Source organism: Crocuta crocuta, unplaced genomic scaffold (genome assembly GCF_008692635.1).
Source record: "Crocuta crocuta isolate KB4526 unplaced genomic scaffold, BGI_CrCroc_1.0 scaffold69, whole genome shotgun sequence".
NCBI classification, from domain to species: domain Eukaryota; kingdom Metazoa; phylum Chordata; class Mammalia; order Carnivora; family Hyaenidae; genus Crocuta; species Crocuta crocuta.
This window is the reverse complement of record NW_027551576.1, coordinates 256,113-281,598: the sequence shown is the minus strand read 5'-3', so window position 1 is coordinate 281,598 and position 25,486 is coordinate 256,113. Positions and strand designations below refer to the sequence as shown.

The 25,486-nt window shown below is 39.9% G+C and overlaps 1 protein-coding gene across 1 annotated transcript in view; it reads left to right on the top strand.

The window, feature by feature from the left end:
• The window catches only part of RAD18 (RAD18 E3 ubiquitin protein ligase), a 104,133-nt gene that overhangs the window by 15,079 nt on the left and 63,568 nt on the right, over positions 1-25,486 (top strand). Inside the window, exons 3-7 of the mRNA XM_077751482.1 lie at positions 5,229-5,290; positions 6,739-6,809; positions 18,569-18,903; positions 21,068-21,167; positions 23,970-24,154. Of these exons, the coding sequence (XP_077607608.1) occupies positions 5,229-5,290; positions 6,739-6,809; positions 18,569-18,903; positions 21,068-21,167; positions 23,970-24,154 (753 nt within the window). The remainder of the gene's footprint in view (positions 1-5,228; positions 5,291-6,738; positions 6,810-18,568; positions 18,904-21,067; positions 21,168-23,969; positions 24,155-25,486) is intronic.

Genomic DNA, 25,486 nt, shown 5'->3' with positions numbered 1-25,486 from the left:
TCTGATGAGGCAGCACTGTGGAACAAGACGGGAGAAGAGTGATAGCCTGTGGATGGATGGGACATAAAGTTACGCAGAGCCGCACGTGTGAGAGGCTGGAGGGACAGTGTTCCTTACCGGCTAGCTGGTCACTTGGCCCTAGAACCGGAGGCAGAGGCCAGCTTTCTCAGCTTTCAGTACCTCCTCTTCCTTTCAAACTAGGAACTGGATTTTCTGCTTTTAACTGGACACTCAAGAACTATTTTTGAAATGGTTCATTTTCTCACACAATCCTTAAGATCACCCACACAAATAATTAGTTTTACTGTTAGAAAATTGCTTTTTACTGTTGGCATGCTAGGCTCCTTTGATATTTGAAAGCTAGCAGTTTGCTGTGTCCTGTTCAAGATTAGAAATGCCTGCTCCCCCTAGGCTTGCATGTTTCTGTGCAGCTACCCTTTATATCACTGTCTTATTCTGCCCTCCTCCACCGTGTCCACAGAGCTCACAGCTGGGTTTTGGGAGGAAAAACAAACTTCATAGGTGATTTAAATAAAGCCACCGAGGTATACATGGTTGAGATCTCGTCACCTGCTCGACTTTGAGTGGAATATGACGGTAGCTTACTAGAGAATACATTGTGCTGGTCTACAGTTCGCCACTACATACTTAGTAAACCAGTGTACTGAAATGAAGCCAATGGCTTGATCTACTTTGGGCCTGTGTCTGCTTCTCCAGATGTGAAAACTAAACATATCACAAGATTATGCAGAAGAGAAAACAGCAGTCTCATTATACATACTCTGGTACATGTGATCCTATTAAGTAATATCTATGTTATATAGGTATATATAATAGATATATTTTATAAACAAATTATACATGTTTTAAATAATTAGTAATAAGTTAAGAGCATGAGCTCTGGTACTTGCCTTTGTCACTTATTAGCTTTGTGACGTTGGGCAGATTGGCTGAGCCCTGTGCTGCATTTTACTTGCTGTAAAGTAGAACTGCTCTTACTGGGGTGCCTGGGTGGCTCAGTCAGTTAGGCGTCCGACTTCGACTTGGGTCATGATCTCACGGTTCGTGGGTTCGAGCCCCGCATCGGGCTCTGTGCTGACAGCTAGCTCAGAGCCTGGAGCCTGTCTTTGGATTCTGTGTCTCCCTCTCTCTGACCCTCCCCTGCTCATGCTGTCTCTCAATCTCTCAAAAATAAATAAAACATTTAAAAAAAAAAAAGGATTGGATGTTAGACTTTAGACTTGTTGCTGGAATGAATTAAGATTTTTGGGACTGGTGTATCATGGAGTGAATGTATTTTGCGGAAGAGAAGGGCATAGATTTTCATGGGTCAGGGAGCAGAATGCTGTGGCCTGAGTCGTGTCCCTCCCAGAACTCATAAGCCTTAACCCCCAGTGTGATCATATTCAGGAGATCATCAGGTTTTGCTGTGGCCGTGAAGGTGGGCCCCTGGTGAAGGTGTTAGTGCCCTTCTAAGCAGAGACGTTTAGCTTGCTCTCTCCCCCTGCCAAGTAAGGCCACAGTGAGTAGGCAGCCATCTACAAGCCAGGAAGAGAGTCCTCACCACAGACTTACCATATTGGCATCTTGATTTTGTACTTGTATCCTCCAGAGCTGTGAGAAAATAAATTTCTGTTCTTTAAGCCACCAGTCTGTGGTGTTTTGTTATGCCAGCCTGAGCAGACTACGGTACCTCTAATTTCTCCCTCCGGTCCTTTGAATCATTGCTGTCATTCATTCCACCTAAACATAAGCACACATAAGAATAGTACATCTATACATATACTATTTATTATATATGTTGTGTATGTATATTAACATATGTGTGTGTATTAACATTACCGAAAACTTTGCTGACATTATTGTTTTGAACAGTTACCTGTTAGATCAATTAAGAATAAGAAAAATAATTCTAAATTTTAACTGTATTTATTCCTTCTCTACTGCTTTTCCTTTGTTTCTGTAGATTCAAGTTTCTCACATTATTTTCCTTCTCTCTGAAGAATTTTTTTTTTTTAACATTTCTTATGATGCAGGTCTACTGGGAGCAAATGCCCTCAATTTTTATTTGTCTGAACAATTGTTTCTGTTTCACTTCTAAAGCCTGATTTCATGGGACATAAAACTCTAGGTTGCTGAAAGGTCTTTCTCTCAATACTCCATTCTCTTCTTGTTTGCATGGTTCCGAGTGGCTGAATATAATTCTTCCTTGCTTATTTATAGCTAAGATGTTTCTCCCCACTCTGGCTTCTTTCAAGATTCTTTTCTTTTTCTTTCCTTCTTTTTTTTAAAGATCATTTTCTTTGTCTTTGATTTTTTTGCAGTTTGAATAAGATATATCAGGTTGTAGGTTGTTTTAGGGGGGAGGGGAGGGAGATTCTCAGTCATTATTGCCTCAAATATTTCCTCTGTCTTTTTCCCTCTCTTCTCCTTTTGGCAGTATTGCTAGTACCTGTATAGTACACCTGTGTAGTGTCCCACTACAAAGACGTTCTTAAATGTTGTTTTGTTTTTTCCAGCCTTTTTTCCAGTTTTGTAGTTTCTATTGAGATAGTCTCAAGTGCAAGTGATTTTTTTCTTCAACTGTGTCTCATCTACTAATGAGTCCATCAAAGACATTCTTCATTTTGTGACAGTGTTTTTCTTTACATTTTTAAAAACACTTATTTTTGAGAGAGAGAGAGAGACAGGGAGAGAACACACGTAAACTCTCATGCACGTGAGCAGGGGAGGGTCGGGGGGGGACAAAAGATCCCAAACAGGCTCTGCCCTGACAACACAGAGCCCACTGTAGGGCTCAAACTCACGAACCATGAGATCATGACCTGAGCTGAAGTCAGATGCTTAACCGAGTGAGCCACACAGGCGCTTCTGTTACAGTGTTTTTCAACTCTAGCATTTCTTTTTGATTCTTTCTTATAATTTCTATCTCTCTGCTTACATTACCCATTGTTCTTCCAAATTGTCACCTTCATCCAGTTGTTTTAAGTTCCTGGTCTGTTAATTCCAGCTTTCGTGCCATAGTTGGCTGTTGGCCTCATGCTTGCAGTTTCTTCAAACTATGTCTTTTGCTTTTTAATATGCTTTGTAGTTTTTTCCTAATAGTCTGTCATGATGTTCTAGGTAAATGGAACTGTATTAAATAGACCTTTAGTAATGTGGCAGTTGGATGGCAGAGAAGTGCAGTGTTTTTTAGTTCTCTGATCATGTCTGTGTTTTAGGGATCCTGTGTGCTACACTGTGAACATCACAAGTGCCTCTCAGTTTGTTCTTCCCCTTGGGTGGAACAGGATAACTAGCACATTTCACTTTCCTGGGGTCAACTGGGCTCTGAGAATATCCCAGAAGACTTAGGTCTGGTAAAGTAGTTTCTCTTGAGGGCAGGCCTTGTTAAGAAGAGAGCTCTGGTGTATTGCAGATGTTCGCTTTCCCCCTCTTCCTGCAGAAGGGCGAGTGGATTTTTCTGATTGTTACTTTGAATACCAGGTAAAACCCTTGGAGCTGAAATTCATGAAAGTGTGAGACCCATCGTATGTCTTGGTCCCCTTGGAGTTTTTAAATTAAAAAAAATTCTTTTTAATGTTTGTTTATTTTTGAGAGACAGACAGAACATGAGCAGGGGAGAGACAGAGACAGACAGACCGACAGAGAGACAGACACAGGATCCGAAGTGGGTTCCAGGCTCTGAGCTCTCAGCACAGAGCCCCATGTGGGGCTGGAACCTGTGAACCATGAGATCATGACCTGAGCCAAAGTCGGACGCTCCCAACAGACTGAGCCTCCCAGGCGCCCCCTCCCCCCCCCACTGGAGTTTTTCATGCTCAGACTCCTCTCCCCTGAGTTTCCGGTGATTTGCCGTTACAGTTCGGGTTTTCCATCCCCTGCACTGGTTCTAGCAGAGCGTCTTTCTCTGGTTCTCTGGCTCTTTCTGCTCTGGTCAGCTGTGGTTCTCGGCGTCCAGCCTGTCTGTGTCAGCAGTTCGGGAGCGGCAGGTAGTCCTGGACGCTCACTTCCCTGCTGGAGCTCGGAAGGGTTGACTTTTCAGCCTGGCCACCTTTTTATTTGCTGTTAGATGGAGATGTAGTGATGACTTCCAAGCCTCTTACCCGTAAACCTGGAAACTGGAATTCTCCCTTTATTCGTCTTTGCTTCCCCAAAGAACTTAACCCATTGCCTGTTTTATCTTCTCTTTTAACATGTTCTTTTATTTTTCCTCCTGGGCTCTCTCGCTGAGGTTGCCGTGAGTTGTTCATTTCCTGGATATTTATACCTGAACTCATACTGTCTCCTCTTCTTTAACTAAACTGAATCCTTTTTAATGAGGCCCCTTCACTAAACTGAATTTGGGCTGATAGCAAATTACCTACCATTAAGGTACCATTCTATTTAGTCACATTTTTTTCCTTTGGAAGATCATTTTACACTGCCTTGGATGTGAAGAATTTACTTAGCGCCAATTTCATGCTTAAATCCTTAGAATTTATTACAGTGAATTGTACTTAAATTGCCTCACTACTTTGTTAGCTACTTAAGATGAAGAACCTTCCCTTGAATATTGTTTTTTCTTAGTGCTTGACATGAAGTGCTTGTTATATGTGAGATGATTGACATCATTTATAGTTAGGATGTACTTGATAACCTAGATATACATTATTTCTTTTTTTTTATTAAAAATTTTTTTAAATTTTTTTAAGAGAGTGCAAGCAGGAGAGAGGGGTAGAGGGAGAGAGAGAATCTTCCGCGGGCTGTGTGGAGCCCGAAAGAGGACTAGATCCCACGACCCTGGTATCATGACCTGAGCCAAAATCAAGAGTCTGATGTTCAAATGACTGAGCCAAACAGGCTTAACATGTGTATATATCTTATTTCAAGATTTATATTTTAGAACATTAGGCATAGGGATATCTGACATATTTAGATAGTATCCATTCCAGGTCTTAAATGTACATTTCCTACATTTTATGGAATTGTGATATGCTAGGGACTCATGATTATTATTATCTGATATTTTTCCCTCTCCCAAAAATCCTTTTTCATCACTTTTGCAAATATGCTTAGGTATAGTAGAAGTGTTAGAATTTTGAAATTATACTGGTATAATATTTTAGATGATGGAAATATTCTAGGACTTAAGTTAGATTTTGTTAGAAGTCAGATTCCTATGTTATAGGAATCTGTAATGTAATATAGCCTAACTAATTTATTATGTTGCATTTGTTTTTTTGCAGACTGTTCTCTCTGTATAAGAAAATTTCTCTCCTATAAAACACAGTGTCCAACTTGTTGTGTGGTAAGTTTTCCTTTCCAGGTTTTTTTTTTTTGGAAACTTAATTGGTACAAATATTTCTGTGTCACATATACACAAAAGCCCAAAGGAAAAGGTGTAATTATTCTAACTGGCTACATAAAAGGTATTTTCAGTAAGGACCTTTAAAATACATATATGGAAAAATGGGCTTTGTTCAATTTCTCATAAAGATTTCTGATAACCTAAATGTATTTTAGGAAGTAGAAATTGATTTTAAGATCAGGAGGTACCACTCTTTAAATCTTATGACCTATGTTTTTGTGGCTTCTCAGGTTTTATAATTTTTCACCGTGGGTAGAAATCTGATGGTAGGATTATTCATTTGCATAGGATTGGTGTTTAGAGTTTGTGTGGAAGGCAAAGATTCATGGCCATTGGGCTGAACCCAGTCTAACTGGTCCCTTACCTCTTTCCCAAACCAGAACTTCAGGGAAAACACTAGGAAATTTGTTGTTAGAGTTTTTGAAGCATTTCAGGTAGGTGCGAAGGTAGGTAAGAAGGGCAAGTAAACATAAATAGGAATAAAGAAAGAAGAAGAAGAGACAGTGAGGTCTAATAGGAAGAACCCTGGGACCGATCGAAGGGTTGGGTTCAACTTTGACACCTCTGTTAGGTACACAGTGTTGGAGGTCATTGAACTGCTCTCAGCTGTTTCCCTGTGTAAAAAATGGTGCAGTTTGGCTCCCAAGTTTAATCCCTTTGCAACTTGCCATTGTCAACATGGTATCATCAAGGAGATAAACTGCATACCATTATGCTAAATAACTACAAGATCGTTCATTTTCCTGTTGCCTGTTTCCTGAACACCAATCTTGTTTTAAAAAAAAAAAAAAATTTCATGTTTATTTGTTTTTGAGACAGAGTGCGAGCTGGGAGGAACAGAGTGAGAGGGAGACTCAGAATCAGAAGCAGCTCCAGGTTCTGAGCTGTCAACATAGAGCCTGACACAGGGCTCGAACTCACGAACTGTGAGATATGAACTGAGCCAAAGGTGGACGCTCAATCGACTGAGCTGCCCACGCGCCCCAACACCAATCTTGCGTTTAAACCCTCTTTGAACACCTAATGCCTCTCCTCATGTGGTCACTTAAAAAAGCATCTCTATTCTGCTTTTTAGGGCAGATTCTTGGGATGGCATTTTGAATAAGGATTCTTGCTCATATTAGGTTTTATCTTAGTCAGTACAGAGCACATACGATTTTACCAGGGGCTGTGGAGATCTTTTATCAGACTTCCAGTCAGCAGATGCTGATTCACTGTTTTAAAATTCCCTATTAGCATGAGATAAATGAACTTTATTTTGAGGCTTTCCTGGAAGACTTAGTGGGATGGGCTATCTCAGGAGAATGGACCATGGATTTTCAAAACAAGATTATGACAAGTTATTTATTGTTTGTGACCTTTTTCCATCTGCTGTTTTTCCTTTCTAGACAGTCACAGAGCCGGATCTGAAAAATAACCGCATATTAGATGAACTGGTAAAAAGCTTGAATTTTGCACGGTATGATTTAATTTTGTGACTAACCCCTAACTGCTCTGGCCTTTGATATGAGTCCCCTCTTCACTCTGTGCACTTTTGGGGATTAGGGAATGCAGGGTTGCAGATTTTGAAGTAAAAGAAGGAAAGTGACAACAGTCATTAATCACCCGTGGACAATCTAATGGTAATAATTTTTCTTCCTTTACTTAACAGAAAGTCTCCTGCCATGAAAAACAGGAGTTAAAATGCAGATTTGAGTACTTACTTTTTTTTTTTAATGTTTTATTTATTTCTAGGAGAGAGAGAGAGACAGCGTGAGCAGGGGAGGGTCAGAGAGAGAGGGAGTCACAGACTGAAACAGGCTCCAGGCTCTGAGCTGGCAGTCAGCACAGAGCCCGACGCGGGGCTCGAACCCACGAACCGCGAGATCATGACCTAAGCGAAAGCCGGGCGCTTAACCGACTAAGCCACCCAGGAGCCCCTTGAGTACTTACTTTTTGAGGACTACAAAGATACCCAAAAGTATTTTATTTTTCCTGTCCTACCCCTAGAATCGTCTACTTTTCTAAGGAGCCCTGGTTCTTTTTATTGGGTATTTAGAATCAGGGTCTAGAGCTAGGTATGGTCATTGTTCCTGAGATGTCACTGCTTCTAAGCCCTGTCAGTGGACAGAGCTGGGTATTTGCATGTATACATATGTGTGTACTAACCAGTGTATACATGCGTATCTATAATTGTTTCTATGTCTGTTATATATTAACCCATTAATTCTTAATCTGACTTACTCAGCATGTATGAGATGGTGTGCACTGTGAAACAGGTAATTGCTGGTACTTTATACAGCGCAGAAATGTAACTTTACTTCTTAGTTGTCAGATGCATGATGGTGAAAGTGAGTTTGGTCACCTAGAGGGATATTAAAAGGCGTATTTTACCAACAGTATCTTGAAATACAATTTTTAGTTTTAGTCATGCAAGTCAGTCAGGAATTTTCATTACGAACACACTGTGTTTAGTTAATAGTTAGGTGCTCATCTCCTTAAGTGTATGACTTCTTAGCTCTTGGGACAGGTCTTATAGTACATTATATCTATTCTAAAAATGTAAAGAGATTTCTTCCAGTAGAATTGCACATTTATTTCATTGAGTTGTGTCCTGAAAATTATCAGATTTAATACTCTGAACTCGCCTAATATGACTTTCTAGAAATTGGCTTGATTAGTCATTTCCGTAAAAAAGTCATAAAAAGGTGATATTTCCTAGGTTAAGAAACTGAGATTCTCTGATTCTCATAATTACAGTGTGTTACTTTTTTTATTTTAAAGTCTTTCACCAGTTAGCTTTTGAAGTCCGTGAGAAGGGGTGGAGCCACATCTTAAGAAAGGAATTTATTAGCTGTTTGATTTTCCCTGAGACCATAAAATTGTATCTTGAGGCTTATTTTTTTCCTAGTTGGTACTGAAAGCATAATAATTTTGCTGCTAGGGGAAAGGGAGTGTCACAAAGCAAGTTTCTGTTTGTTGAAGAGAAGCTACTGATATCTTTGGGTTCATAGACCTTTCGGTAACTTAAACGGAGGCCTTGGAATGATTGAACTCTCCCATTTCCCACTTACTTCCAAAAGGAATAGGCTGTTTACTTATTCATTATAGTGAGTGTGGTGAGAAGCATTCTTTGTGGATTTGGGATGGATTTTATCATTTGTTTCTCCCTGTTTGCCTTGGAATTGCCTTAGGGTGAACATTCCTTGGACATTTGTCATATCTAACGTATACTTCATTTGCAAAAGTAGTAGAGATGAAATTCAAGCTAATCACTCTCACTACTTGTTTTATATATGGTTTAAGATTGAAGAGGGAAGAAGTTTAATCTTCTGACTAATGTAAGATATTTGTTTGTCAATTTTGTTTCTTTAGACAAAAGATTGACATTCACATCTTACATTTTCTTCTAACTCTAGCCATTTACTTTGAAAGAACAAGAGGAATTTTCTTGACTCAGTTTTATTTAAAATAATGTTCTGCAATAAACTATTTGTAAAAAAAAAAAATAATAATAATGTTCTTTTTTTTTTTTTTGGCTGTAAGCTTTTTTTTCTTAAATAGTTTATTGTCAAGTCAAGTTGGTTTCCATATAACACCGAGTGCTCATCGCAACAAGTGCCCTCCTCCATGCCCATCAATCCCTTTCCCCTCTCCCCTACCTCCATCAGCCCTCAGTTTGTTCTCAGTATTCAAGAGTCTCTCATGGTTTGCCTCCCTCCCTCTCCCCCACTATTTTTCCCTTTCTTCTCCCCCATGGTCCTCCGTTAAGTTCCTCCTAAGCCACCTGTAAGTGAAAACATAATGGTATTTGTCTTTCTCTGCCTGACTTATTTTGCTCAGCATAACACCCTCAAGTTCCATCAAATGGCCAGGTTTCATTCTTTCTTGTTGCCATGTAGTATTCCATTGTATAGATAAACCACATCTTTTTTTTTTAATTTTTTAATGTTTTATTTCTTTCTTTTTTTTTTTATAATATTTTTTATTTATTTCTAGGAGAGAGAGAGAGAGAGAGACAGCATGAGCAGGGCAGGGTCAGAGAGAGAGGGAGACACAGAATCTGAAACAGGCTCCAGGCTCTGAGCTGGCAGTCAGCACAGAGCCCGATGCGGGGCTCGAACCCACGAACTGCGAGATCATGACCTAAGCGAAAGTCAGACGCTTAACCAACTAAGCCACCCAGGCGCCCCATATTTATTTCTNCCTGATTTGTTTGTTTTAGCCACTCTGACTGGCATGAGGTGGTATCTCAGTGTGGTTTTGATCTGCATAAAATAATGTTCTTAAGAAAGTGTTGTGTGGAACAAAATTTAATCAGAATATTTTTGTCTAAGTGGAACATCATTTTTGACCTAAGAAAATACTGTTTCCGTATTTTTGTGTAGCAACCAGTCTACATCTGTATCATTTTTACAAATTGAGAGAATTAAGCATCATTTACTGCTTTGGTTTATCCTGTCCCCATCAAGGTCCCAATTTTCTCCAGGTACTTACTCCATGTTTAAGAATTCAGACATTTTAGATGATAATTATAATCATTCCCTTAGCATATTAAGGGAGTATGTAGAATATAATTTTCGTATGGTATAGTTTAAAGCATACTAGCTTTGGATTCAGGCAGAACTGGGTTCTCATCCTGGCCCTTCTAGCCATGATGTGACTGTGATCAAAATATTAAACCTCTTTGGCCTCTGTTCCACATCTGAAAAGTAGGAATAATATTGTTGATACTTTCAGGGATCGTTATAAGGATTGGAAATGAAGTGTTCTACCCAGCATAATACCTGGAGCAAAGGAACCTAAAAAAGATTCCTGTCATTATTATCATTTATATTTTACCTGTGTTTGTATCATCTTCCCCTGCATTATATATAGATACCCTAAGGTGCCGATAAGAATTTGTGCTTTGGTGGGCCTCTGCCTGTGTCACCAAACGGTACTAGACTGCTGTTGCAAGTTTTGGATCAAAACAGCATTTGCGGGGACTTTTGCTAGTTAATGAAGTCCATGGGCTTGATCACGTGGGTTTCGGGACCACTCTGAATTTCTCTTTCATGTCTACCCAGAGACCTATTTTCCTTCTTGATTCTTGGCCACATTTTGAAGAGATAAGGTTATCATATAGTTAACAAATGGGCCAGATGGTCCTGTACTTGATGGAGTCACAGTTATTCTGAATGGCCATAATTCACCCCAAAAATCTGAGTATCTATGGTAAGTGCTATTCGGTACTATAATACCAACTCACTTTAAACTAAATTTATGGGAGTGATGGACATGAAAGGGAAAATTACCAATTCAGTTTAACTCTGAGCATCCATTTTAGAATTAGTATTTTTACATAACCCCGATTAAGTGGTGTGAATGGCAATGCTCCCATGGTTTTCAATCCCATATGTCCATTTGTGACTTACAAATTTACGCCTTCAGGTAGATCTCACCCCAAAACTTCAGGCTCCTCCACCCCACTGCTTACCCCATATCTCTACCTGAACCCCTTAAAAGCGCCTCTCAACTCTCTATGCTGCCCGCCAGCCCCTGCTCCAAATCTCCTGCCCCCACAGCCTTTCTTCCCTCAGTAAATGGCAGCTCCGTCCCTTCATTCTCCCAGGCCGCAAACCCTGGTGTCCTTCCCGACCCTTCTTTTTCACCCTGACTCTGTCACTCTGTCAGTGAAGCCTCCTGGCCTGGTCATTCACATGCTCCCGCGTCGACAGCCTCTCCTCCCCCTGCCGGTACCGTCGTGGGCAGCCGGCGTCGGCCGTGTTGCCGTGAGCACGTCCGGCGGTGTCCTGTGCCTGCCTCCGCCCCCGTAGTCCTTCTGAGGCCAGCAGCCTAACTGTTACTTTAAAACAAGAAGTCTGTCGTACTTAATGTCGTCGGGAGGTGGTGTCCCGTCTCATCTGGAGGAAAAGCCGTGAGCCCTGCCAGTGGCGGTCCTCTGGCCCCGACGGACCCGGCTCGCTCGCCGACGTCGTGTCCCCCTTCCCTGCCCCTTGTTATTCTGTTCCAGGCACACCGGCCTCCTGCTGATCCTCTAACATGTCAATCACACTCTGACGCTAGAGGCTTTGCGCTTACTGTTAGCTCTAGGTGAAACACTGTTTCCCCAGGTGGCCACTGGGTTAGTCCTTCACTTTCCTCGGGCTCAGTTTTTTCATAGGTCCCCTTCTCCGCGAGGCTCACTGTGACCGTCCTGTAAAGAGTGTCAAGCTCACCCCCTCCTCACGCACGGCTTCCCTGCCTTCGTTTTTCACCATAGCACGTTCATATATGTCGTGTGCATCTAATAGTCCTTCCCTTACTGTAGTGTAAGCTTCCTGAGGACCGACCCAGTTTGGTTCTCTGTTATCTTTCCACTGCCAAAAGTGCCCCGAAAGTGGCGGGCACGCAAAGAAGTTAATGAATTTCAGTTGGGCTTGGGGCATAATTTTGTCACCGCGGTGGCACAGCTGTACCGCCACCGCACGTAGGCATGCCTCGTCTCACTGCATTTTGCTTTCCTGCACTTCCCACGTTTTGTTTTTTTACAAACCGACGGTTTTTGGCCACCCTGCATTGAGCAGGTCTTATCAGTGCCATCTCCCCAACAGCATTGGCTCACTTCATGTCTCTGTGTCACATTTTGGTAATTCTTAATATTTTGAACTTTTTCATTATTATTCTATTTGTTATGGTGATATTATTGTAATTGTTTTGGGGTGTCGCAAACTGCAGCCTTATATGACCACGAACTTAATTGATAAATGACATATGTGTACTGACCCTTCCACAGGCCATTTCTCTGCCTCTCCCCCTCTCCTTGTGTCTCCCTATTCCCTGAGACACAACAGTATTTAAACTAGGCCAGTTAATAACCCTGCAGGGCCTCTAAGTGTTCAAGGGAGAGGAAGAGTCACATGTCCCACTTTACATCACAAATAAGAAATGATTCGGCTTAGTGAGGAAGCCATGTTGAAAGCTAAGATAGGCTGAAAGCGAGGCCTCTTGCGCCAGATGGCCAAGTTCTTGAAGTGCTACTTCAGTGAACACACACATGATGAAAAACAAACAACCTTATTACTGATATGGAGAAGGTTTTCGTGGTCTGGATAAAAGATCATACTGGCCACAGCATTCCCTAAACCAAAGCCTGATCCAGAGCAAGGCCCTAACTCTCTTCAATTCTGTGAAGGCTGAGGGAGGAGGGAGGTGAGGAAACCGCAGAAGAAAAGTCTGAAGCTGGCAGAGGTTGGTTCATGAGGTTAAGGAAGGAAGCTTTCTCCATAACATGAGTGCGAGGTGAAGCAGCAAGTGCTGATGTAGAAGCTGCAACAAGTTCTCCAGAAGGTCTAGCTGACCTCATTAATGAAGGTGACTGAACTAAACAACAGATTTTCAGTGTAGCGAAACAGCCTTCTATTGGAAGATGCCCTCTAAGACTTTCATAACTAGAGAGAAGTGAGGGTCTGGCTTCAAAGCTTCAAAGGACAGGCTGCCTCTCTTGTTAGGGGCTAATGCAGCTGGTGACCTGAGGTTGAAGCCAGTGCTCGTTTACCTGTGGATTATCCCAAGACCCTTAAGAATTCTGCTACATCTACTCTGCCTGTGCTCTATAAATGGAACCACAAAGCCTGGATGATAGCATATCTGTTTGCAGCATGGTTTACTGAATATTTTAAGCCCACAAGAAAAAAAGATTCTTTGAAAATGTTATTGCTCATTAATAGTGCACCTGGTTATCCATAGAGCTCCCCCTGATGGAGATGTACGAGGTTAATGTTGTTTTCTTTTAAAAAAAATTTTTTAATGTTTATTTTTGAGAGAGAGAGAGAGTGTGTGCGAGCAAGGGAAGGGCAGAGAGAGAGGGAGACATAGAATCTGAAGCAGGCTCCAGGCTCTGAGCTGCCAGCACAGAGCCCGATGCGAGGCTCAAACTCACAAACCATGAGATCATGACCTGAGCCAAAGTCGGATGCCTAACCCACTAGCCACCTAGGTGCCCCAAGGTTAATGCTGTTTTCATGCCTGCTAACACAGCATCCATTCTGCAGCCCGCGGATCAAGGAGTGTTTTCAACTTTCAAGTCTTATTATTTAAGAAATACATTTTTTAAGGGTGTAGCTGCTGTACATAGTGATTCTTTTGATGGATCTGGGCAAAGTCAATTGAAATCTCCTGGAAAGAATTCAGAATTCTAGATGCCATTTAAGGACATTCCTGATTCATGGGAAGAGGTCAAAATATCAATGTGAACAGGAAAAAAAAAAAAAAATCAATGTGAAAAGAAGTTTGGGAGAAGTTGATCCCAACCCTCACGGATGACTCTGAGGGATACAAGACTTCAGTGGAGGAAGTAACTGCAGATCTGGTGCAAACAGCACGACAACTAGAGTAAGTGGTTTCTTGAGGTGGAAACTACTCCTGGTGGAGATGCTGTGAAGATTGTTGAAATGACAACAAAGGATTTAGAATATTATATAAACTTAGTTGATAAAGCGGCAGCAGGGTTTAAGGGGATGGACTCCAGTTTTGAAAGAAGTTCCACTGTGGGTAAAGTGCTGTCAGACAGCATTGAATGCTATAGAGAGATTGTTCATGAAAGGAAGAATCAATCCACCTGTCAGACTTCACTGTGTCTTCTTTTAAGAAATTGCCACACCCACCCTAGCCTTCAGCAGCCACCACCCTGATCAGTCATCAACAGTGAAGCAACACCACCCTCCACCAGCAAGAAGGTTATGACTCCTTGAAAGCTCAGATGATGGTTAGCATTGTTTAGTAATAAACCATTTTTCAATAATGTAGAAGGGTTTTTAGATATGATGCTATTGCACCCTTATTAGACTACAGTATAGTGTAAACAGACCTTTTATAAAGCACTGGGAAACCAAAATGTTAACTGGACTTGCTTTATTGTGATATTTGCTTTACTTCATTGGGCTGGAACTGAGTCCACAGTATTTCTGAGATATGCCTGTACTGAAGTAGAGAGTAAATTAATAGAATAAAATCCATCTGAATTGTGAGTAGAAGCAGAAAGGGTAGACAGAAAGGGTTAGCTCTAGGGTAGACACTTAGCTGAAAAGGCATGCCTCCGTGGAAGCATGGAAATAGTTCGTCAGGGAGAGTTTTATGCATGAGTTGAATAGTGTTTGTCTTACTTTGTCATAATGAGACGAATACTTTTCTTTGAACCGTCTTTGTACCAAATCTAGATCCTGGCAGGAAAAAAGAATGATTGTGGTTCTATTATTTCTACGTTATTTCTATTTCCCCTCAAAGGTGGTAATCCTTAAGTTTTTCTTTTTGCCTTCTTCCTGCTGTAGCTTTTATTTATTTTCAAACTTTTTATTGTGGAAAAGTTTGCACACATACAAAACCAGAGAAATTAGTATGATGAATGTGCACATCACCCTACTTAAACATTTATCAGCTCATGGACAGTCGTGATTCTTGTGCGTATCTACTCATCCTCTCTCAACCCTGATTATTAATTTAAAAATATTTAGGTGGCTGGCGCCTGGGTGGTTCAGTCGGTTAAGCATCTGACTTCAGCTCAGATCATGATCTCGTGGTTTGTGAGTCCAAACCCCACATTGGGCTCTGTGCTGACAGCTCAGAGCCTGGAGCCTGCTTTGGATTCTGTGTCTCCCTTTCTCTCTCTGCCCCTCCCCTGCCCACACTCTGCCTCTCTCTGTCTCAAAAATAAATAAACACTTAAAAAAATAAAACATATTTAATATTAGCATTTAAAATATTAGGTATGCCTGTTAGTCTCAGGACATATTTTAAAGGGTCAAAGCATTCAGAATATGAATGGCAATTGATTATGATGTGAAGCATGGTATTTTGTAAATAGATAAGTAAGTAAGAATTTTTGGTGGATTTCTATAAAACTATGAGGCAGAATAAAATAGTTACCTATTTTTTCCTTTTAAGCCATTTTCTGCTCAGTGAAATAACCAACTCTTTGGTGGTGTGAGAGTTAATAGAGTGTTAAAAGAGCAGACTTTAGGCCAGTAGAGAAAGGGAAATTCAATTAAATAACACATCATTGTGGTAAATATTTGGTATTTTTCTATGAGTCTTTTGATTTCACATGATGATATATGGGTAATTTTTTCCCCTGTTTTCTCATTGATAGATATTTGGATCGTTTCTGATTTTTGTCTATTCTGAAGACTGTTGCTTTGAACTTTCTTGTGCGTGTCCTTTGTTATATATTTCTTTTGGCATATATCTACAAGTGTAATTGCTAGATTAGAAAGTAGGCTTTCATTTATTCATTGGTATCATTAAAGCTAGTTTTAAATTGTTAAAATCTAGTCCACTTGTACCAGCCAAGTATGAGGGTTCCATTTGCTCCATATCCTCACCAACACCTGATGTTTCTGGTCATTGTAATGTAGCCTTCCTGATTAGTTTGTCAGTGAGATTTTTGAAATTATTGTTTTTATTTTTACTATTTCTTGGTTCTGTCAACCGTGCTAAAATTTACAAATAGCAAAATACAAATAGTATGTTTGAATTTGGTCATTGAATTTTGGTTAGTGCATCCATCTGTGTAATCACCATCATAGTCAAGATCTAGAATGGTTCCATCACCGCGGCTCCCTATTCTGCCTCTAGTCAGTCTCTCCCCAACCCCATACACAGTCATCATTCAGGTTTCTGTAAGCACTTTGTGTACATGGAATCATACCACGTACATTTATTCTTTTCTTTTGCTTCACATACGGTTTCTGTTTTTGTCTGTTGTTGATTAAGTTGGTATATTCATTCTTTTTTGCTGAGTACTAGCTATTGTATGAATATATAAAATTTGCTCATTTATTCATCTGTTGATGAATTCGGATTATTTCCAGTTTGTGGCTAGCATGGTAAAAGCTGCTATGAACATTTGTGTGCAGTCTTTCTGCAGCCATCTCTTTTCATTTCTTTTGGGTACATGTCTCTGGAATTGCTGGCTTATATGCTATTTCTTTATAAGAAATTGGCAAACAGTTTTCCAGTTGGGTTGGACCACCGCCACCAGCCACATGAGAATTTCAGTTGCTTCACATCCTGGTTAGTATTTGGTAATGTCAATCCTTTTAGTTGGAAGCATTTTATTGGGTGTAAAGTGGTAACTCATTGTGGTTTTAATTTGCACTTTCTGATGACTAGTGTACCTTTTCATGGGCTCAGTGACTCTTACTATAACTTTGGTGATATCTGTTCCATTTTCTAACCAATTTTTATTTTATTTTTTTAAGCTTATTTATTTATTTTGAGAGAGAGAGAGAGAGATCCCACGAATGCAGGGGAGGGGCAGAGAAAGAGGGAGGGAGAGAATCCCAAGCAGGCTCCACACTGTCCGTGCAGAGGCCACTGTGGGGCTCGAACTCACGAACCATGAGATCATGACCTGAACTGAAATCATGAGTTGGGTGTTTAACTGACTAAGCCACTCAGGCATCCCTAGAACACTATATTTAATGGAAATGGAATTCTTGGTAGTTTTGCTTTCTTTCTGTACTTTAAAGATGTCATGATGTCAGAATATTATCTTCTCACTTTCATTGTTTTTATTATGAAGTCAGTGATGTTTTTCTTGTTTCTTGGAGCAGTGGCTCTCAACTGGCAATGATTTTACCTTCCTTTTTCCCTCTTCCCCAGGAGAACATTTGGTAATGTCTGGATATGTTTTGGTTGTCTCAGTCTGGGCGGGGGGAGGGGTATGCTGCTGACATTCCTACAATGCACAAACAGTTCTTTACACAAAAAAATGATTTGATTGAAAGTGTCCTGAGTGCCAAAGTTAGGCAACTACTTTAAGGTAACATGTCTTTTTTTTTTTTTTTCTGGTTGTTTACAAGATTTTCTCTTTCTTATTTGTTAACAATTCGATTAATATATGCCTAGGTTATATTTTCTTTGTTTTATCCTTTTGGGGATGAATTTTTATTTTCTCTAACACTACACTATCTTTTTATTCATTTGTCTCTTTTTTCATCTTTTTCTTTAATATATTCATTGTAGTTACCTTGAAGTCCTTATAATGCCACTCTTTGGGCCACCTCTGGATCTCCTTCCATTGATTCTTTTATCTTTTGATTAAATGTGTTTTGAACATTGTTGATGAAATGTTTTTGAGACTGTGAATTATCTTCCTTTGAAAGATGTTGGATTCTGTTCTGGTGGCTAAATAATCTCCTCTTCACTTTTGTTCTGTCGGGGCCTTGTTTAGTTCTTAGCTGAGTTTGGTCTGCTTTACTTTAAAAGTAAAGTTTTATTTACTTTTCCTAAAAGGTGTGGCCTTTGTGAGCTGGGCTGAATGTCTAGGATCTTTACCAAGATGCCTGCGATTTGGCCGGGCTCAAACTCCTAACAGCTTGTCAGCAGCTTTGAGAATCTCACCTTCTCAACATCTGCTTCCTCCTAGATCCTCATGTGCTTTTGTCTTAGGCTTTTGCAGCTGTGGAGATGATCAGGAATGGATCAGAATTTCTACGCAGATTTCTGGGGTTCTCCTTCTGTGGCTACCGTCTGTCTACCACCTTGTCCCTCCAATTGTAGCCATATTTGCCCAGAACTCTAATTTCTGTTTCTGCTCCATTTCAATGCCCAACTCCCAGAAGATGCTTCTAGGGAATCTCTTGGAGGAATGTTGGATCACCTCAGGTTTCTCTTCTCTTTTTCATTGGCTGCAGCCTTGTGTTGATTACAGTTCATGCTATAAACACTTGTTTTATATGTTTTGTTCAGATTCTAAAGTTATGTATGGTTAGAGAGTAAGTCTTATGCCAGGTGTTCTCCAAGGCCAGATTCTGAAGTATCTCTATTTGCCTTTATAAAAGATTAACTGCATTTAAAAAAAATTATTGTGCGTCTGTGTGAGCGCACACACACACACACACACACACACACACACACACGAGTGGGGGAGGAGCAAAGAGGAAGGGAGAGAGAAAAATCCCAAATCCCAGACAGGCTCCATGCTAGCTCTGAGCTCAGTCCGATGAACCGTGAGATCATGACCTGAGCCAAAACTAAGAGTCAGATGCTTAACTGACTGAACCACCCAGGTGCCCCAAAGATTAATTGCTTTTTAAATCGGGTTTATTGCTTTGAAGAAATGCTGGTTTGGTTGCCATTATGGAATAAGTTCTGTATTTTACAGAAGCAAGTGTTAATTGGGAAAACAGCTTATGTCCGTTAACTTATTATGTATAACTTGACATCTCAGTTCCCGGTTGTATTTTTTGTTTCAAGGAATCATCTGCTACAGTTTGCCTTAGAGTCACCCCCCATATCCCCTGCTTCCTCCTCTTCAAAGAACCTTGCTGCCAAAGTACACACTCCTGTAGCCTTCAGACATTCAAAGCAAGGAAGCAAATTAATGGAGAATTTCTTGATCAGAGAAACTGGTGGTTCTGCATCAGAGTTGTTGATAAAAGAGAATGAAAGTAAATTCCTCCCTCAAAAAGAGGGCAGCGCTTCTTCAAAGACCAAAGAGACGCCTTCTGTAGAAAAGACAGCTCCACATTCCTTAGATGCTCATGTTCCTGAGACACCCTCTACGTCAGCCTTGAAACAGGCTGTCAAAGGTAGGAAATTATTTTCATGTATGTATTTTCTTAATGGAAATCTTTTCATCCCACATGACATAAGAATAAATCAGCATCTTGAGTGGGGGAAGGAATGGGAAAGGGCAAACCAGATTTCACATTATAGCAGTCTCAGAAATTGATGTAGGCAGCTCTGCAAGATATTTTTGGACTCTTTCACTCTCATAGAATAGGGATTGAGGCTGATTGCTGGAAAAATGAAGCAGTTTTAATTAGCTCATATTTTAACTATGGCAGTAGCTGTCTATTTTTCAGCTTTTAATTTCCCCCCTCGTCTTTTTTTTTAATTTCCCCCCTCGTCTTTTTTTTAAATTTTTTTAAATGTTTTTATTTATTTCTGAAAGAGAGAGAAAGAGACAGCGTGAGCAAGGGAGGGTCAGAGAGAAAGGGAGATACAGAATCTGAAGCAGGTTTCAGGCTCTGAGCTAGCTGTCAGCACAGAACCTGACGCGGGGCTCAAACCCACGAATCATGAGACCACGACCTGAGCCGAAGTCTGATGCTTAACCGATTGGGCCACCCAGGCACCTCTCCCCCCTCATCTTTCATATCAGTTCCATTTCAATCTTAAAGAGTTCCTTTTATCTTATTATACCACTTCGTAAACACTTCCAAGCTGTTCTGACTGGCATTTATAGCCATAGACAACTTGACCCCTAATCTAGCTGTCTGATCTTATTTCTTATTTTTCCCTTTCAAAAATCTTTCTACACTAGCCAAGGTGATCTCCCCATTATTCCTTGAATATACCCGGAGATTGGAAAAACTACAAGCTGCTGGCCAAATTTGGCTTGACACCAGTTTTTGTAAATAAAAGTTCACTGGAAAGTAGCCACCGCTATCTGCTAATGAAGCTTTCATGCACCATGACAGAGTTTAGTAGTTGTGACAGAGACCATCTGGCCTCGAGAGCCCACTTCTCTAATTCCTGGTCCTTCACTAACAATGTTTGCTGACCCTTGTTTTACCTTTTTGGACCTTATCTAGATCCTAACTATTCTTTGGTTATGTGAGACAATACTGACCTCTTCCATCGCCTCAGTGGCAGAGCACTTGCCTTCTGGACTATTTTGTGTACAGTTTGCTTTTTTGATGAATAGCTCAGTTTGTTTAACCTAATTTTTCCATGTCTTTTCTTGCCTGTGAAGTTCAGAGCACCTTGTAGGCAGAAACTAGATCTTACACATCTTTGGTATGCCCAAATCACATACAGTGCAGGGCAGTGAGTGGTTATTAAACTTAGGTTGAAATTAACATATTAGTACTCAAGATTTAAATTTTCTAAGGATATGTGAATCTTAAGTGCATTTCCTGGCATATCTTTGATCATTCTGACTATCAATTGACAGCTCTTGTTGTAGTGTTTTTGGCTGATAGTTAACTTTTTTCCCCTAGCAGACCAGTTTTTTCAAATGAAATCTTAATGAGCTATAATACATAAAATAGATAAAATTGGCCCTGCTCCATTTAAGTAGAAATAGGGGCCGTGACCTCCCCCTTTTTCCCTGCCTTTATCATGGTAGCTTCTGGGCCCCAAGATTCTTCCACAGTCCTCTACAGCTTCATCAAGCAGTTTGAGAATGATTGCATTTCCTAATGATAACACTGTGTTTGTAATGACAGATGAGAGCTAAATTGTTGAATTGATCACCTTTGCTAATTTGAACAATAGTTGGTCCAAACCAACGAATGCTTCAGCTAGTTGCACATAAACCCCTCCCCACCCCCACCCCCAGCCAAGTGTACCTTATTCACATTGTTAGGGTTGCTACAATGCTAACTATTAATGGCTCTAAGACTTGGGGAAACGTAAGGTTAGTTCTACAGGTTGGTCACAACTTGGTAGAAAAGACTTAACCAAAGCATTTTCTATTAAATGAATCTTCAGTCTTCTTTGCCGTCTCTTCCTGTAGGCCGAGGAGTCTAATTATGTGACTTCCCACAATTTAACCGTTACTCAGTGAACGGTCTATCCTTACCTCTGTTGCCCTGAGGTGTCATTCTTTTTCTCTTGCTTTTCTAAGTGCATGTTAAGGTTGGGATTCTGTTTTTTTATATTAATTGCTGAAAGATGTCAGGTTATACATTATTTTTGCCCTTTCCATAAGTAATAAGTCTTTCTTTCTCTTTTTGAAAAATACAGTGGATTGTCCTGTTTGTGGGGTTAATATTCCGGAAAATCACATTAATAAGCACTTAGACAGCTGTTTAACACGTGAGGAGAAGAAGGAAAGCCTCAGAAGGTAAGAAAGTTATGTATAACCATTGAGGTACTTTAGCAAGGTACTTCTTATGCTTTGTAAACTATTTTCTAGCTCTTCTACTCTGTCTCCTTTGTCCTGAGGGTTACTGCCCTTAAACCGTAAGAGTCTGGTGACTTGAATTTCTCCTTAGAAACGTTCTTCTTGGGGCACTTGGCTGGCTCAGTTCATAGAGCATTTGACTCTCAATCTCAGGGTTGTGAGCTCAGGTCCCATGTTAGGCATGGAGCCTGTTTGGAAAAAAAAAAAAAAGAAAAGGAAGAAAAGTTTCTTCCTGAGGAATGAGTTTCGACTATGGAAGCTGAGTACTTTCTCCTTAATGGTGAGGTATCCGCATTGATCCTCTTGCTTGGACCACCCTGTTTCTAGATGCATCTGTCATATTTCTTCTAATACATTTAGCTCTGTCAATTTATCCAAGACCTACTCATCCATATGTAATTAAGTTCAAGTTCCCGTGGTCACACCTTGCTCCATGGAATATGTTGTCCTGCCATTTGCTCTCTCTTGCAGTTTAGAAGCCCTGCATATTGTATCCCTCTTAGGGAAGGGTTCACTGCACCAGTTAGTGTATCGAAGGCTCTGAGAAGTTCTATATCAAAGGTAGTTGTTGGATTTTGCTTAATCGAGCCATTGCTACAGTTATTTGACCGCAAAACCTTTTTGTCATCATATCTCAACATCTTGCAAAACTAGTACTTGTGAAAATACACTTAGGGAACCATTGAGCTGTGTTTCTCTTCAGTTGCATCCTGATCCTGGGGTCTGGTCACATAAAAGAGACTGTGACATTTAAAATATTTTATCGACAACACCCTGATGGGGCATTTCCTCGATAGGGGTGACAACCCTCAACCCATTCTGTGTAGAATCATGTCAGAGTTGATTCATCCTTTTGATGTCTTCAGATTCTGAGGACCCTTAAATGCATTACTCACTTTCACTAAATCCTGGAAGAAGAGTCAGTGTAATCTTCATGTTTTGGGCATTATCTATCAGTCTTCATATTTAAAAATTTTTAAATTTCTTAATAGAAATTATTGATTCCACTGGTGCTTTTCGTCATAAATGCCAGCGAACAGCACAGTTTTCCATTCGAGTTTCACAGGCATAGGTTTAATTACCTATTCTTGCTAAGCTGAAATGTTTTAGATGCAGACTTAATGAACTGTCCCTCACAATGTGCGTGTACAAACTCCTACGAAATGTTTCAGGTCTTGCTACCTACTATGATTTTTATAGCCATGATCTTATCTTGTAGAGCCCCCTGGGTAACTTTCAGAAAAACAGAATCTGTTGAGAGTTTGCAAGTCTTTCTGCAGTTAAATCATGATCTCTGGCTTTTAGTTTATTGATAGAGCATAAAAGAAATAATTTAGCTAGGGAAGAAAAATGTTAGGTTGTTTTCAGTCTCTGTTTATTCAACTCTACCATTTCTCTCAGTATAGTCTTGGGCCATTTTCATCAGATTTACCCTGTGGAAGCTTGTTAACATAGACTATAGGCTTCAACTTCCGAAGTGGGTGGTATGGAGATGTGACCAAGAATCTGCAGTTTTATAAGTCTTCCCTGTGGCTCCAAGACTCACTGCGATTTGGGCAGCATGGACTTGAAGGCAAACTAGTTATATGCAAGCCCTTTGTAAAATCTTGTTTTTTGGATAAACCTTTTACTTTCAAGTGTTTATTAGTTTTTACTGGAGACTTTGGTATTTTCATTTTGAAATTATTGAAATTGTAATGACTACTTTGAAGGCATGTTTATTAAGCACCTAATTGCTGTGGTGTTGAACCAAGCAGTGTACTCAGAGAGTCAGATTATAATCATATTAAATAGATTAAAACTTACGAAGGAGTCCTTTTATAAAATTGTCTCAAGTCATTGATACCCTTAGGTAGCTTATTTCTATTCCATTTTAAGAAGTAATGTTTATTAATTGGTTTTTTGGAAGGAGCAGAAGAAAATCAGTTGATAGGGCTTTGCTATATTACACTGCAGCTTAGTGCTTGTCAGTGTATTAATTATATAAGTAGAATGAAGAGCCAGGTGGTGGTTTTGCTAATGCGCTTGTAAGGCCTTATAGATTTGTTAATATAATTAACTGAAGTTGAAGGCAACAAAACCCTCTTGTATTTTTTGCTATTGTTTTCAGTCCTGTTCTTTGAAGATGCTGCCGTTAGAAGGCTACCTACCTGTCAGCTTTCCGAATTCTTTTTTCATTGGCAATAATGAATTGGGTAAAGCTAAGGGGGTAGTTTTGATTGTGGATTAGAATTTTTTTCTAAAGAAGCTATATTCTTAAATCTTTTTAGTCTAAATCTCAATAGTGTTTGTACTCTGAGGTAACTTTTGTATAGAGATTTTGCCTGGAAACCATGGGTGCATTTTAGGGCAAATGTGTTTTAAACCATTGGAGAAATGAGTAAGTCTATGTAAGTGTTATGCTAAGTGAAGTTCTTACAGCATTTAGCGCACAAGCCTTCCGTGGACGTCTCCGGTCTGCATCTTTAGGCCTGGTTTCTTTCTGAGAACTCTGTTCCTCTAAGTTTGGCTGCCTCCTGGATCCTGGTATCTGAATGTGCTATCAGCACCTCACGTGCATCATGTCCAACACTGTCACCTTTATTTGCAAATTTGTCCTTCTCTTTTTCATTTTTATCTTAATGATTCCACTGTTCTCCCAGTCACACTGGTACTCTGTCAGAAGGCAAATTACTGTTTTATGTGAAGAGCTTTTGATAATTCAGAGTAACCCTTAGTGATTTCTTTTTTCCCTCTTTTCAGTTCTATTCACAAAAGAAAGCCTCTGCCCAAAACTGTATATAACTTGCTCTCAGATCGTGATTTAAAGAAAAAGCTAAAACAGCATGGATTATCTATTCAAGGAAATAAACAACAGCTCATTAAAAGGCACCAAGAATTTGTACACATGTACAATGCCCAGTGCGATGCTTTGCACCCTAAATCAGGTAAGCTAACAAAACAATGAGTTCTTCTTGTTCTCTGGATAGAGCAGTTTGTGTAGCTCAGGGATTATAAACCATAGAAAAGAAACATTGATAAATAACAATTTTGATAGTAGATGAGACATGCAAATGTATTCCTTCAAAAGATATCTGGAGCACACTCTGTGAAGCCAGCCTGTCTCTCAGTCCCTGTTCCCATCTCACAGGCAGCACTGCTGCCTGTTTCTCAGGTATAGGTTTCCAGAGACAGTGCACGATGAAGAGTTGATCTGGGGAGCCTGGATTATAATCCCAGTATTATAGCTTTATGACTGCATGACCGTGGGCGAGTTACTTATTATCTCAGTTTTCTCACCTATAAAATAAGGGTTATAATACTGTGTACTACATAGTGTTTTTAAAGGCATTAAATGAAAAGTGCACGGCACTGTACCATAGCAAGTAGTTAGCATTCGATAAATGTTACCATTATGATTAGAAGTTATACACAAACATATGTCCTTGATTATTGTTTCGTAAAAGTGTTACTACTATATACACATTATTTAATGGTTTGTCTTTTTCATTTAACCACACACATATTTTGGAGTTCTTTGAATTATTAGCACATATATAAAGTTGCCTAATTTTAAAAAAAAACTGAAGTATAATATGCAAACAGAAAAGTAGACAAATTGTATTGTTTGGTGAATTATCAGAGTAAATTTCACAAAGGGAAAATACCTTTGAAACTACTTCTCAGATCAGAACCAGCATCGCCAAAGCCCCTGTGCCCCTACCTCTAGTCACTACCACCTTCATTCTCACAGATGACCAGCATCTTGACTTCTAACACCACAGATTATTCATTTTGTCTTCATGTAAATGGAATAGTGAGTAGCTTATGTATTCTTTTGAGTGTGGCTTCATTTGTGCAGCTTTATGTTGAGAAGATTCATCTATGTTTTTGTGTACAGTTGTGCTCTTTTCATTTTTGTCACTATAGAGTATTCCATTGTCTATTACACTATTTATCCATTCAGTGGTTGATGGACATTTGAATTTGTCTGCTCTTTGGCTCTTAAGAATAGTGCTGCTGTCTCTTTTATGTGTCTGGGTGCACATAGGCACACATGCTTTTTGGATATGTGTATATCTAGGAGTGAAAGTGTTGATATATTTTTGCATTTGCTCAGCTTTCAGGGACATAGCCAAAAACTCCATGCCAGGGTACATTATTTTCCCCCTCGTTTAATTTCTTTCTTTTTTTTCTTCTTCTTCTTTTGGTTCCTACCAATGCACACTTTCATCAGGAGGGTCTGACAGTTCCAGTTTTTTCACATCCTTGACAACATC